This window comes from Mytilus edulis, chromosome 12 (genome assembly GCF_963676685.1).
Source record: "Mytilus edulis chromosome 12, xbMytEdul2.2, whole genome shotgun sequence".
NCBI classification, from domain to species: domain Eukaryota; kingdom Metazoa; phylum Mollusca; class Bivalvia; order Mytilida; family Mytilidae; genus Mytilus; species Mytilus edulis.
The window spans coordinates 11,574,879-11,588,825 of record NC_092355.1 but is presented as its reverse complement, the minus strand read 5'-3'; the positions used below and the strand labels follow the sequence as shown (position 1 = coordinate 11,588,825).

Here is a 13,947-nt window from a genome sequence, read left to right as displayed (position 1 = left end):
GACTGCAATACACATTCTGAGGTCACGCTGGTTCATACAATACTCAGCGATACTACAAAGCGATATATGTAGGGCTGTATCTGTATAGTAGAGCACCTAATTGCAGGATAAAAATAATTAAATGTCTTTATTTTTTTGTACATTCATTAGACCATTATTCTTACGTTTGAAAAGCTTAACATTTGTTTTTTCTGGGTCTTGTATAGATGACTATGTATTATGGGTTTAACTTCCTGTTGAAGACCGTACGCTTGTTAATTTTAGTATCATGCGGTCTCTTGTGAGGAGTTGTCGTTTTTGCAATGATACCACATCTTTTGTATATTAAATTTAGATATCCTGAGGTAGTTTGGTTATTTCGACCGTTTCTAGATTTAGACATGATGTAAGTATGCTGAAATTACTGCAAAGAATTAATCTCATTCCGCCAATAATCAACAGTTATGATTTAGAGAAAGATTAAAATAGTGTAAAATTTCTCCCAAATACTCAAGTAATTACCAACTATACATTTCCTTATTTAATTGACACTTGATAGATGTTGAAGTACCCTTAAAAGTGTATATTTGGAATAAGAAATTAAAGGACTATCATATACATATTTTTCTTTATTTTTTTATATATTAATTGACATATTTTATAAGGAAGTGAACGACGACGGCTGCTTAATAAAAATAGTAAGTAAAGGAAGGACAACAGAGACATTAAAAGTTATACATAGAAAACAAACGGACAACGCAATGGCCAAAAAATGACAAACAGACAAATAACAGTACACACGACACAACATTGAAGACTAAAAACCAAGCTACACGAAACCCAACAAAATTGGGGGTGATCACAGGTGCTCCGGAAGGGTAAGTACGACAGTTTTGCTTTCATACTTTAACATGTATCACAATAGTAAAATTAACAAAAACATTTCGCGACACAAAACACTCAAGTGTAGGCTCTTATAATAGTAAATAATATGATACGTCACAACTTATGTTGATGATGTTTTTCCTCTTTAAGATGCAGAGAAACATAACACCTCTCAGATGTAACAATTTATGAAATTTGGAAAACGTGTATGAAGTGTAGACTAGTCAATTATTTTTTTTATTTTTATTATTAATAGAAATGAAAAAGATTCCGAAATTGCATGTAATTTTTTTTTAATTTTTAATATTTTGAAGGATTTGCCTCTGATTCAGGCACCTCAAGACTTTGCAGTTGATAACACGTACTCTAAACATATTTGGTAAATAAGTAATTTAATATAGAAAATATTTAAAACTTTATGTTTTGGGTAAAATATTAATAAACACAAAAATAAACAATACAATTATTCGTAGAATAAATTAAGCTCTTTAACCCCTGAATTCTTATTAACAAATATACTTTGTGTAGGATATAGCAAGCTCTAACACAGGTTTAAGCAGTATATTGGCATTAGTAAAATGCCAAAATAAGGTTACAATAAAGTCGGTAATCAGTAGAACAACGGCTTATGCAAACTTTATAAGATGGAATGATTCAAACGCAAACATATATTTTGACAGAATAGCAACTCTTAAGCAGTTTGAATATATGAGAAAAACAACAGACTAATTCTTTTTCTTTTACTCAACTGTACATTAACAAAATGATTTATTCTGTTTTATAATTTATTATTCCTAAATTAGAAAAAAGGAGAGATGAAAACATCCTGCATTGCAGAAAACGGATACATATATCCTTTCATTGTTTTGTGATATTTCAATTTTGTGATATTTCATATTAATGATATCAAAGATTATAAGACAAGATGCACTCTGTCTTTTCTTAACCAATTCACAAACGTGAGGATCCTATTGGTGTTGTGTTGCTCTCATTAATTTTATTGCAACAATAATTACTTTCTTATAAATCTTGATAACATATAGTGAATTGGAATTTCCCATTCTAAATTAATACTTGAAGTTATCAAATTTTAAATATCAAAAGTTTTTCTTAATCATGAAGTTTATTTTGTCTATTTTAGGATAACAATTATTCATTTCCTTTTCATGGAATACAGTTAAATCAAAATCATCTACACGGAAGATGTTATTAAAATATTGCTGCCATCGCGAAAGTAAGTATACTTTAATTTTGTACGTTACGTTACACAATAACAATATCTGCAAACATACGAATTAATTAATCAAAACGAAATTTTAAGTGTCTAGTGCAATGCAACTTGTATCAAATACAATAGACAAGAATAATCGAAAATACAATAGACAAGAATAATCGAAAAGGATCAAGGAAATTACGCAAACACATGAATACTTTATTAATCTGTAAAAGAGAAGCAAAACAACAGATTAAGTTATCGTCAACAAATAAAGGGAGCACTTCTTTCTTACTTTGGTTTGGATTGAATATTAAATAATTGTGTTGATTCACACGATACAAAATTGTATTAATTGTATTCAGAATCGTTTCTGCGATGGGTACATTTTTGACATTCATCTAACGTTATGTTCAAAGCAGTGTGTTTACCTCTAATGTTTTTTTAATGCAAACATGAATAGTGTGTTTAAATTTAAAAAAAAAATAATTCACAAGAAAGGTAAAAGTATACAATGTATTCTCTAACAGAAAAAAAAGAAAAAGACTTGTATTTGATATAATGTACGATAATGATTCAGATGAATACATATTTGACTAACTTTGTTACTTTCAAGACAGATACAAAAACAAATTTGCTATAACAAATCAAACATATCTTGTTTTTTTTTTATAAGGCGGACTTTTTGAAATTTATTCACACGGGACGTTTCAAGTCCAGTATTCAAACGTCAACGATGTATACAAAACCAAACAATTATGACTAATAATGATATATATATATATGGCACTGACGTTTTTTTATTGTAACTTTTAAATATCATTCTTTTATTTGTCTTTATGAATGGTATTTTATTGGTTAGTCTGGTTTTGGTGATATTCGTTATATATGACTCTGTACTTATGTATCCCGCAGTGTTTTACTAATACAGCTTCACGTATAACTATAATACTGTAATGAATTTCAGAAAAATGATATTACTGATTGTCGTTGCTGTCTTTTTCGATGTACTTGTTATTGAAGCACTAAGCAATGGTGAGTTTTATAATTTATCTCGTATCAGTTGTATACGTATGAACTATCATTCGAATGTCTTGTAATATGAATAGACATTGGTTGGGACTACATGTACTATGTAAATACAGAAACTTGCTGTTTAATCGTAGCCTGAATCCTATTAATCATAATACCTGATATGATTTTATTTTTTTACATTTAAACAAACGTTGCAACGACAAAAGTAACACATTATTTTTGAGATTTTATTTTTAAGAAATAATACCTTTATGTATGTCAATAAGATAAATCAAGCATGTTTCTGTCAATTTCAGGTCCCTTGTAGGAATCAAAGTGCTTTAACTAATTGTAATTTGTCAGACCGTTGATGCATATAAACGTATAATTTAAAACTAGGTGGTACTTGAATAAGGGTTCATATATTTCAATAACAAGTTTTAGCTTATCACTAGTGATAAGTGCATTGTTGTGTTAGGGATACATTGTTTAACATGTATAAGAGATGTCGTCATGTGATAATATAACTGTAAAAATATACAAATGAAACGTTTCTTCAAACTCGGAAATAATGTGCGATTTCAAAATGCGTGTTAAGATAAATTTGCAGTAGATGGACAAATATAATGAAATAAACTTATTTGATCTTTGAAAACAGTACGGAATTTTCTCCGTGCCCGTTAATTTTCAAATTATCGTTATGTAATCCAACCAGTGAGACACATACTTTTGAAAAGCAGGTCATATCACATTAACAATAACAAATAACAACGTTTCTTGACATACATTAAGCATTGAATCACATCGATAATAGGTAACTTGCGAACGAAAGACAAAACTTTACAACATTTATATAATTCATACTTTTAGGTGATGTCAGATTGACAGATTCTTACAGGCTTGAAATTTACTACAATTATGAATGGGGTACAGTCTGTGATGATAAATTTGATGACAACGCCGCAACAGTAGCATGCAAACAACTTGGATTCAGGTATATACAAATGTCTCACTAGACATGGACCGAACTGAACTAACATATTGTTGTATGTATAATATACATCGTTCATGCTGTTGAACCCATTCAAAAAGACTATTTAAAGATGTTTATTTACCTGTATTGATTTAACACTTTCAGAGAAATAGGTCTGTCCTCTAAATAAAAATTCGAGACAGTAAAAAATTATTAAAACTTTGCTTCATGGCATAACATCATTCTTTAGGAAGGTTGTATTGGCTCGGATGAACACGCTAGGTAAATTTCTGATATAATTATGCTTATAGCAGAATTTAATTCTGATCGATTGTAATACTTTTTTTTCGATTCAAATTGTAAATGTAAAAGTTATGTCGATGTAACGGAGAATGTATATGTATATGTATTGTTTTGTCTTTTTTTCTTCATTAGTAGTGGAGTTTCATTAGGAAACTTGGTGGAAGATGGATCTGGAACCATAATGCTGGACGATTTGGAGTGCACAGGAAGTGAGGGTACACTGTACGGTTGTCCAAGTAAAGTCTGGAAAGATCATGACTGTACTCACAGTGAAGATGTAGGAGTTTTTTGCAACAACCTTTATCCAGGTCTGAGAATTCTCCGTCACATTGACATGCATAAATGTGGAACTCGACTCTAGAATTTGCAAAATATATGCCATTTAGGTTGACATCCACAATTCATTGCAATATCAATCCTATTTTTTGCCATTGTTTTCGAAAATTAATGAAACAAATGATTTCCTAAAAGAGATGAACAATTTCCTATTTTGATAAAACTAGTAAAGCAAACGTGTGGTTCTTGTGTTTATCGTGAGTATTGGTTATTAAATACATAATGTCTATTTCAATAGTTCTAACATAAAAAATACGTTGGATATTTCTATTCAATACATAAATCTTGTGTCACCCTTAATATTGAAAAAAATGACAAAGCTTAAGTGAAATTTTACTTGTAAGTTCGTATCTATATAATACTTCACTTGTTTAAATTACCAGTTCAAAGTGCGAAATCCTGTAAATTGAATTATTGAACCCTTATACTATACAAATATTTTCCAAACAAATCTTGACAAGGGGCTATAGTTTTAGATAATTGTGTTGTTATGATCTTCCACAATTTGAATTTCCGAATGAGTAATAGTGATCGGTACTAATATATCCGATATAGACACCTTATTACTTTTTAGAAATGTCAAATTATATTTTTCAATCATCGTTTCTTTGATTTGTTTTTAAGTAAATGGTGGATGGTCAAGATGGGCACAATGGTCGACATGTACCAGAAGCTGTAATGGAGGTGTTCAGACTAGATCACACGAATGCAATAATCCATTGCCTAAATATAGAGGGGCATGCTGTCAAGGAAACACACTGGAGACAAGAACATGCAATAACACCCCTTGTCCAGGTACATAAGACCGAGTTCAGCACAAGTCGTATTTTACTGTTATCAACTTACTTTTATTCAATATGTATAGATAATACTTATTATTGCAAAATTTGTGAATTTTACATTGGATATTTAAAAAAAATGTGGATTTGTTATTCATGTTATTGCTGGTAGAAAATAAATTGAGTGACGAATTGGAACACTACACGAATTTTCGTGGTTTTGATCAGTTGTTGTCTTATAATGATGTGCAGAACATTGAAACACTAAGGTGTTCATTTTCACTGTCTTCATCGTGTTTCATTAATGACTTAATTCATAACATGCTTAATTAAAATAAATGCTTTAGGAAATAAGCTGTTTCATTTATACTTAGAAAAATATCTCGATTGAGGAAAATGCAGAGGAAACATTTAAGTTGTTGCACACTTTAAATCAACATGAACAACGGTCTCACTTAACGAAAACATATAAGAAAATGCTTCAGACGTACTTTGAATTGTACAATTAATTATTATAAAATAAAAAATCAAGACCGAAATGAAATCCTATGAGATTTATAAAAAACACTTGATTATCGCATACATCACCGGAAATCTGATTTTCATCGGACAACTTTTATTTATCATGAGAAGTAAAAGGTTGACAATTTAGATTAGTAAAAGATTAAATGCGTAAAATCCGGTGTGACGTTGTTCAAACAAAATGTATATTTAGTTCATACGGCGTGGGTTTATATAACCGTATTCATGTATTCAAACCTACATGGGCAAGTAGATATTTACAAATTTGGAATTGAACAACAATTGTTATATTTCGTTAGACATCAAGATTGCAGGCTACATGAATCCTCTTAAACCACGAAATTCGGTATCCCACGAATAAAAGTAACCTCACAGTATTATACTTACCTTGTGTATTGATGAACGTTGTCTGATGGACGTATATAATCCTGACTATTAGTATGTAGGAATTAAATAGTTCCATACATCTTATACCACAAGCATTAGCTCATTTACTTCTTGTTATTTTTAATACAAACAACAGTCTTATGAACTGTTAATATATTGGTTGTAAGTTATACAAGATCAAACAACATGATTTGGTGATCGTAAAGTAAATACATTTCATGATTACATGTTTGGTATGGAAAAACCTCTAGGTTTTTTCGTTTTTTTTCTTTATCTAATATATCATGTATATGTTTCTATGATTTGTTTAAGTTAATGGTAGATGGTCCACATGGCAACAATGGACATCATGTAGCAGTAGCTGTGGGGTTGGATTTCGGAGCAGAACACGCCAATGCAACAATCCTACACCTCAATCTGAAGGTGTATATTGTTATGGGTCTCCATCGCAAACAACAAAATGCTATACTGTTTCTTGTCCAGGTAAAACAACAAGGTGATACAAAACAAGCAATTGCAACATGCTGTACATGATATATTCATTGTGAAATACAAATTGTTTTATTTTTTATAATAAGTTAGGTCGTCAAATTTTGTATTTTTTTATTTTACAATTTTCATATGTTTGATGTCGGATCCAATCGCAGCTTTATTAATGGCATTGATTTTCCCCATTGGTATGGCCTACAATAGGTTTTATCCTCTTTGTTTGAAATATGAATGATAGTTGTTTCATTGGCATTCATACCACTCTTGCTAATTTATATAAGCTAAAATGTTATTTAAACTAACCATATGTTTGCATTTTGCTTACTAAATATATTTGTAAATTGATTGGCAGTTGTTGTTGGCGAATGGTCACCATGGATGACTTGGACAGATTGTAGCAAGCCTTGCAATGGCGGTTTAAAAGAAAGATCACGTAATTGCACCAGTCAGCCTCCGTTTAATGGTGGATTATATTGCAACGGAACTGATACAGACGTCAAACTTTGTAACACATTATCTTGTTTAGGTAAATATGAATTTAGCAATGTAATCTTCTATCAATCATATAATGTATCTTTCTAAGATTCTGTATTTGGACAGATATCTATTTTGGATTTTTTCCTATTGCTTGTAAGAATCATACTTTTAAATTATGTTTTACTGTTTGGTCGTGTTTGTAGCTGTTGTTGTATTTCAAGCTGTTAGTACAAGACATGCCTTTCAGGATATTAGCTTGTCTTGTTTTCATTTGTTTGAGCCAGATATTCGGAATCTTCGGGTTTTATCCATACAGTATAATGAAAATTAAGCTTGGCAACGCTTCTTCTTTCATTGTATTGTGATATATTTTTTTATAAAACCTTTTTTTTAATTTAAATGTTTGTTTTAACTCAAACACAATTTTAAAGACCATCCTTTTTATTGCTTTATAGTGATCAGTTCTCTTGTTTATATTTTCAAATTATCAATTTTAAAACAAAATCATGTTATTTAAAAACACAGCATCCAACATAATGTTAAACCATTTTAATAACATATTCCAATGACTGTCATTGAAATAATTCACGGCAGCCATATATTTGTTAACATTTTTAGTTGGTCTTTAGCCAAATGGAATTTTCCCATATATGGCTGGCATGAATTATTTCGATTCTTAAAATATACGATATACACTGTTCATGTGTCTTAACGCTGTTGTTTAAAAGAGGTAGCAGGACTAGACGTCATGTTAGAATAATTCATAACTTTCTATTTATGAAAATTAAAATAATGTACAATGATTGAGTTATTGTTATTTCTCATTAGGTATAGAGACACGCTTGGAGTTAGCTGCCATTGTTTCTGGGGTATCTGTCGGAAGCATACTGGTATCGGTAGCGTTCGTGTTGATCTACACACATATGTGTGCTCGAAAGGAAACACCAAAAGAAGGTACATTTGTAGTGTATTACTCAATTCAGTAATTTTAAGCCCCTATACTGCATGGTTTGTATACAGTCTGATAATTAATGAATATGGACATCTTTTAGGAAAAAACTGTTTTCAAAACATCACACATCATGATATATTTTAGAATCCCAATTATAAGTAAAATGTTTATATTATTAATTATACATTATAGTTGTTATTTTCTTTTATTATGAAGTTTTTGATAAATTAGCGAATAATTTAAGCATGCGAAAGAAATATGCCCCCAGCTGACGTCATAATAGGAATTAAGCGACAAGTTATGTTATTTTGTTTAAAATAAGGTAAATTTTATTTAAACAAAAGGTCAGGAATTTCGTATTGAATATCGTCAGTCACACATGCGATTATAATACCAACGTTGTTAGGCTAGTTTTAATAAGACTTATTTGTAGATGTCCCTATACTTATAAGTTCAGACTTATTTGTAGATGTCCCTATACTTCCAAGTTTAGACTAATTTGTAGATGTCCCTATACTTATAAGTTCAGACTTATTTGTAGATGTCCCTATACTTCTAAGTTTACATTTATTTGAAGATGTCCCTATACTTCTAAGTTTAGACTTATTTGAAGATGTCCATATACTTATAAGTTCAGACGTATTTGAAGATGTCGCTATACTTATAAGGTGAGACTCAAACGATGTCAGCATTGTCAGAATAATTGTGAAAGTATAACAGAAAAAAACCGAAATAAAATATGTTGAGCTCGATGAAGGAACAAATAATGATCTTTTTGTTTTTGACTTGGAAAACCAGATGTATGTCTAGACGAAGTGTTACATTTAGTTATTGATTATAATTCAAATATCTTTGATTTTATTACTGTTTGTGGCAGCAAGCTTTTTTTAGCATACAACAGTCTACATTGCTTACTTGTAAGCTGCAGGTTGATTTATTTTACAAAAGGATGGTTCGTTCTGTGCTGAAGAAAATCCTCTATCAGATAAGATCAAGAAAGTTTAAGCATATTAATTACACACACTTCTGCATGCCGAATACTAGCGGTAAAATATTTATATTGATTTATCCCGGTGTTTTAATTTTAGTAAACATATCAGTCAGCTTTTAAAATCAATTGATTTGTTGCAATTAAACGTGTGTTCTTATTAGTATATGTTAGCATTTGTTTAAACATGTGATGTCTACGTGTTGCAGGTAAACCAATCAAAAACAATGGGTAAGTTATGTTTATATTACATAGAACTAATATTTTTTAGCCATAAGCTTAGTTAAAAATTTTAATACGTTGGAATGACAATGGCATTTCTAAATGATATACTAAAATGTCTAATATCAGTTTGTTTGCTTAGGATAAATAGCTTCTGATAAGGTTAGGGTCTTTGAAATCATTATGAAATTGATTTGCATATTCAAAGTTTTAGAACTAAATTTTGTGTACTGTTGTTTGTCTTTTGGTCTATCTGTTCGCTGATGTTTCTCTCGGTTAATTGTCAATTTCTGATTTAAATGTCCCTTTTGGTATCTTTCGCCTCTTTGAAAAAAATCAATCACTTTTAAGACTTTTCGATTGCTAAATTTCATGAATGTTTAACAAAAGAGTTTAACTTTCGAGTTCGATGTTTTTCCGTCAAAAACTCTGGTTTTAGTGAACGTCATTTGTGCGTTTAGGGGCATCGTCACTTCCATTCCAATGTTAAGCAAGTGGTTGGAAAACTATAATTCTATATTGTACGAATTATTCGGCAAATTGAATTCTCAATATTGACAATCAAAACCGCTGTCATTAGGGAATTGTCATTAAGTACCTACAGAACATCCATTATTTCTAGTTTATCCTGCACAATGACGATCAATAAGACGCTTGACGAACGTGAATAGTGAAGGGATACAGGCAATCCCCTCTATATGGTAAATGACGTCATAAAGGCGCGTATAAATGACGAGCTTTTCCCGGTGACTGATGAAGTCGAAAGTTATATATTCGCGTATAGTCCATTTAAATCTGTTCTTTATATGAACAGAAAGATGTGGTATGATTACCAATAAGACATCTCTTCATAAGAGACCAAATAACACTCACAATATTAACTATTAGTCACCAAACAGATTCAACAATGACCAAAGTCCTTATGGTATAGAACCACGAATTCAGGCCCGGTCGGAAAGAACACACAAGAAAGTAAGACATATTCTTAACAAAATAGTTCCTTCGCATAGCTGTATCATTGTCAATTGCGGGTATATTTGGTTAGTTGTGGTATCAAATGAAAGCTTAGGGACTTGGGATCACTGTAGAACACTTGTTGAAAGATTTATTTTAACTATAAAGAAGTAAATACAATTTTGATAGAAGGGCACATTTGACTTGTTGTTCAGATTAGAAGTTCCTGTTTTTGTACTATCAAACTTCAGGGAACCAGTATGCTCTAATATGCAAGTAAAGGTATATTGATGTTTTCATCACAAGTCAGGATAAGGTACAGTTTACACATGATATAACTGCCACTTTATTTGAACTAAAGACAAAGAAGCCATAAATGCTAGAAATTGCAGAATTTAACATAGAAAGAAATGGGGCTATGGATTAGTGGTATTATACCTTATCACATTGTCAGCTATAAGAGACCCCGAAATGACTGATGCAAAGGATTCAATCGAAAAAACCAACGACCTGATTAAAGTACACATATATGAACGAAAACCAAATAATTATGTAAACAAGCAACAAACGACAACTACAAAACTAGTCAATGTCCATTCTAGTAGTTGTTATTAATCTGTTCACATCAATATCATAATGACTTGTCTGAATAGCGAGTAATCAGTACAGAACCGACCACGAGAAAATTGTCTTAAATGTACTGCAGTTACCCCAATGGATTAGTTGACCGAATTAGACTAAAAATATTGTTAACTAATAATAACTTGTGTTTCAAACAACAATTTTCAGAAAATGTGCATGAATACATGTTTTCAGTATTTAAATTATTCAACCATTTGATGTATTTAATATGCTAAAAATTGACTGGATTTTTTCCTTTTTTCTTAGATCTTATGAAAAACATAACGTCTTATGCATCATCTACTGCTGTACAGGTTTCAATAATAAATGATAATGTTTAATCTTCTATCTTTGAAAATCTGTTAGATTGTGAATTGCCTACTCCTGTTACACGCAAATTTGTTTAAATTAGATTTGTTCCATTTGTTATAATTTATATTTATAACAAAATGTAATGTTCTTTTCTTTCATTTCACATGTATAAATACTACATGTACTAGACTTCTTAGAAAGGCTGTTTTAATCTTTGATCATGATTTCCTTTTAAGGGACGAGGTTTACATTTATAAAGAATCAGATCAACAATCACAAGCATTTAGTAATGCCGCTTATAAGAAAAACAAGGATTTAAAGGATGCAACAAAAGATGAGGGAGATTCAGATCCGGATGATATTTATGACATTTGTGAATAAAACAATTATCAGACTTCATAGATATGAAAATTCGTAAACAAATACTATTTGTTTATTATTAAAAGGTATGACTAAATGTTCGCTGTATAACAGTACGTGCAGCGTACGTGATTGTGAAAATTCATTTTCAATTCGCAGTTTAATCAAGTTAAAATCTGTCGATATTGGTCAGAGAACATTTATTTTATTGTATTTAAAGGTTTTGCCTTTCTGTATTGTCCCTGTAGAAATGTATTAGTATAAACAAAGGTTTCTGATGTGTTTTTATACTATGATAAAAAAAAAAGTAATTGTTGCAAATATAATAACTAAATTCACATTCTCAGAATATAATGAATTGAGGAAATTATGTCAAATAGTACCAAACAAGATACTTAGGTACATTGCATTTGTGTAATTTCATGTTTGTGTTAGGTCTAACTATTTACTTAAGTTATGCAAATCATTTGTCATATTGCTTTCGCTTATTATTGGTACATTTTGTATGATTGAAAAATATAATTTGTTATTAATAATAACAGGTATATCACAGGTATAAACAGAGCTCTGAAAATGTAAAATATTTAATTTGTAGTTTTGTGTTTTATTAAATCGAAACAGTATTAGAATAATATATGTTAAGCTAGGTCAAGTAAGTGCAACTATGATATTCTATAAGATACCAGATTTTCAAACGGCTTGACAAGTTAACAATGATTTTTCATTAGTGTTTTCCGCATTGAACTAAATATGTCTAGTAATATCTTAGTATTTTACCAAATGCAGCTAAGGTTATCTTTTCCCGGGATAAGAAAATCCTTAGTATTTCGAATAATTCAATTTATAACAAATGACCATATAATGTTATGCATGTCAACACCGAGGTCCTGACTACTGGGCTGGTAATACCCTCGAGGGCTAAACGTCCACTAGCAGTGACATCGACCCAGTGGTGTTAATATTTATCGAAGGTACTATGTTTATAATTTAAATTTAAAATGTGTTGTAATGTATATGTATGTTTTATGTACCTGTATGAATATTCTATTGTGAAAATATATGTGATTGTATGTGATGACTCTTTATTAAAATATTGACTGAATTGGATACGCTAGACGCGCGTGTTGTGAACATAAGAGTCATCAATGACGCTCTGATCAAAATAGTTAGGACGCCAAGTAGAAAGTTGAAGATTGTTTATGAACGTGATCATTTTACTTAAAATTTAGGACAATTCAGGCATCTTTAGAAAATCATCTCGAATATACTTTATTTTTTTTCAAATGTTATCTTGAATCTACACATTGTATTCTTCTTTAAAAAAACATCAACCCAAGATCACACATTCAGGTAAATACGTGTGAATCGATCTTAAAACAGTCGATATAACTGAAGAAAGGGGACTTTTATTATGTGTAATAATGTTCTTGTTGTTATTGTTTATTGTTTATTTTGTTATGTGTTGTAACATACTATAAATATGTACATTGAAGTGGTATGGTAATTGAAATTTGAATTGAATTGAATAAAGTTTACAAAAATTGAATCATCTTCAAATAGTGTAGTTGTACCACTATAGAAATACAAATAATGGGACTTAAATTAATTTTGTAAATCTTTTTTCATGTTCTTTCACAAACACAAACTGAATAATTTTCGTTGCCTCTTTTAAGGTCATACTTCCATTGCAAAAAAAATGCAGAAAAAAATGTATAACACAGAAAATATTAATTCTAAGATTTTAGATTTAAGAACAAAAAGAGGGACGAAAGATACCAAAGGGACAGTCAAACTCATAAATCCAAAACAAACTGACAACGCCATGGCTAAAAATGAAAAAGACAAACAGAAAAACAATAGTACACACGACACAACATAGAAAACTAAAGAATAAACAACACGAACCCCACCAAAAACTAGGGGTGATCTCAGGTGCTCCGGAAGGGTAAGCAGATCCTGTTCCACATGTGGCACCCGTCGTGTTGCTTATGTGATTACAAATCCGGTAAATTGTCTAATTCGGTAGGTCATATTCATGAAAGGGAAGGGGATTGTAGTTACGACGTAAGGAACATATCCGATATCATTTGTGAAACGGTTATTCCATAACGGTCTAAATACGTGACTGTGTCATTCCTATACTTGTCTTCAATAAGTACTATAACGGATTTATGATGACAG

The 13,947-nt window shown here is 30.5% G+C and overlaps 1 protein-coding gene across 3 annotated transcripts; it reads left to right on the top strand.

Annotated features, from left to right (window-relative positions):
* Positions 1-584: 584 nt before the first annotated feature.
* Positions 585-13,307, top strand: LOC139497124 (semaphorin-5B-like). 3 transcript variants are annotated; one of them, XM_071285207.1, is made up of 12 exons: positions 585-677; positions 1,179-1,243; positions 2,006-2,098; positions 3,045-3,112; positions 3,962-4,085; positions 4,500-4,675; positions 5,328-5,498; positions 6,704-6,874; positions 7,233-7,406; positions 8,186-8,311; positions 9,507-9,528; positions 11,643-13,307. In XM_071285207.1, exons 4-12 carry the CDS (start codon positions 3,049-3,051, stop codon positions 11,785-11,787), a joined length of 1,173 nt encoding a protein of 390 aa, XP_071141308.1. In that variant the 5' UTR covers positions 585-677; positions 1,179-1,243; positions 2,006-2,098; positions 3,045-3,048; the 3' UTR covers positions 11,788-13,307. The 3 variants fall into 3 exon arrangements, with proteins under 3 accessions (XP_071141308.1, XP_071141310.1, XP_071141309.1); XM_071285209.1 differs by lacking the exon at positions 1,179-1,243 and having other exon boundaries at positions 593-677; XM_071285208.1 differs by lacking the exon at positions 1,179-1,243 and having other exon boundaries at positions 662-857.
* The last annotated feature ends 640 nt before the right edge of the window (positions 13,308-13,947 follow it).

Coding starts and splice junctions, on each gene's coding strand:
- LOC139497124 (XM_071285207.1), top strand. CDS start 3,049: ATGATATTACTGATTGTCGTTGCTGTCTTTTTCGATGTACTTGTTATT. Junction 4,086..4,499: donor TGCAAACAACTTGGATTCAG/GTATATACAAAT, acceptor TTTCTTCATTAG/TAGTGGAGTTTCATTAGGAA. Junction 9,529..11,642: donor AAACCAATCAAAAACAATGG/GTAAGTTATGTT, acceptor TTTCCTTTTAAG/GGACGAGGTTTACATTTATA.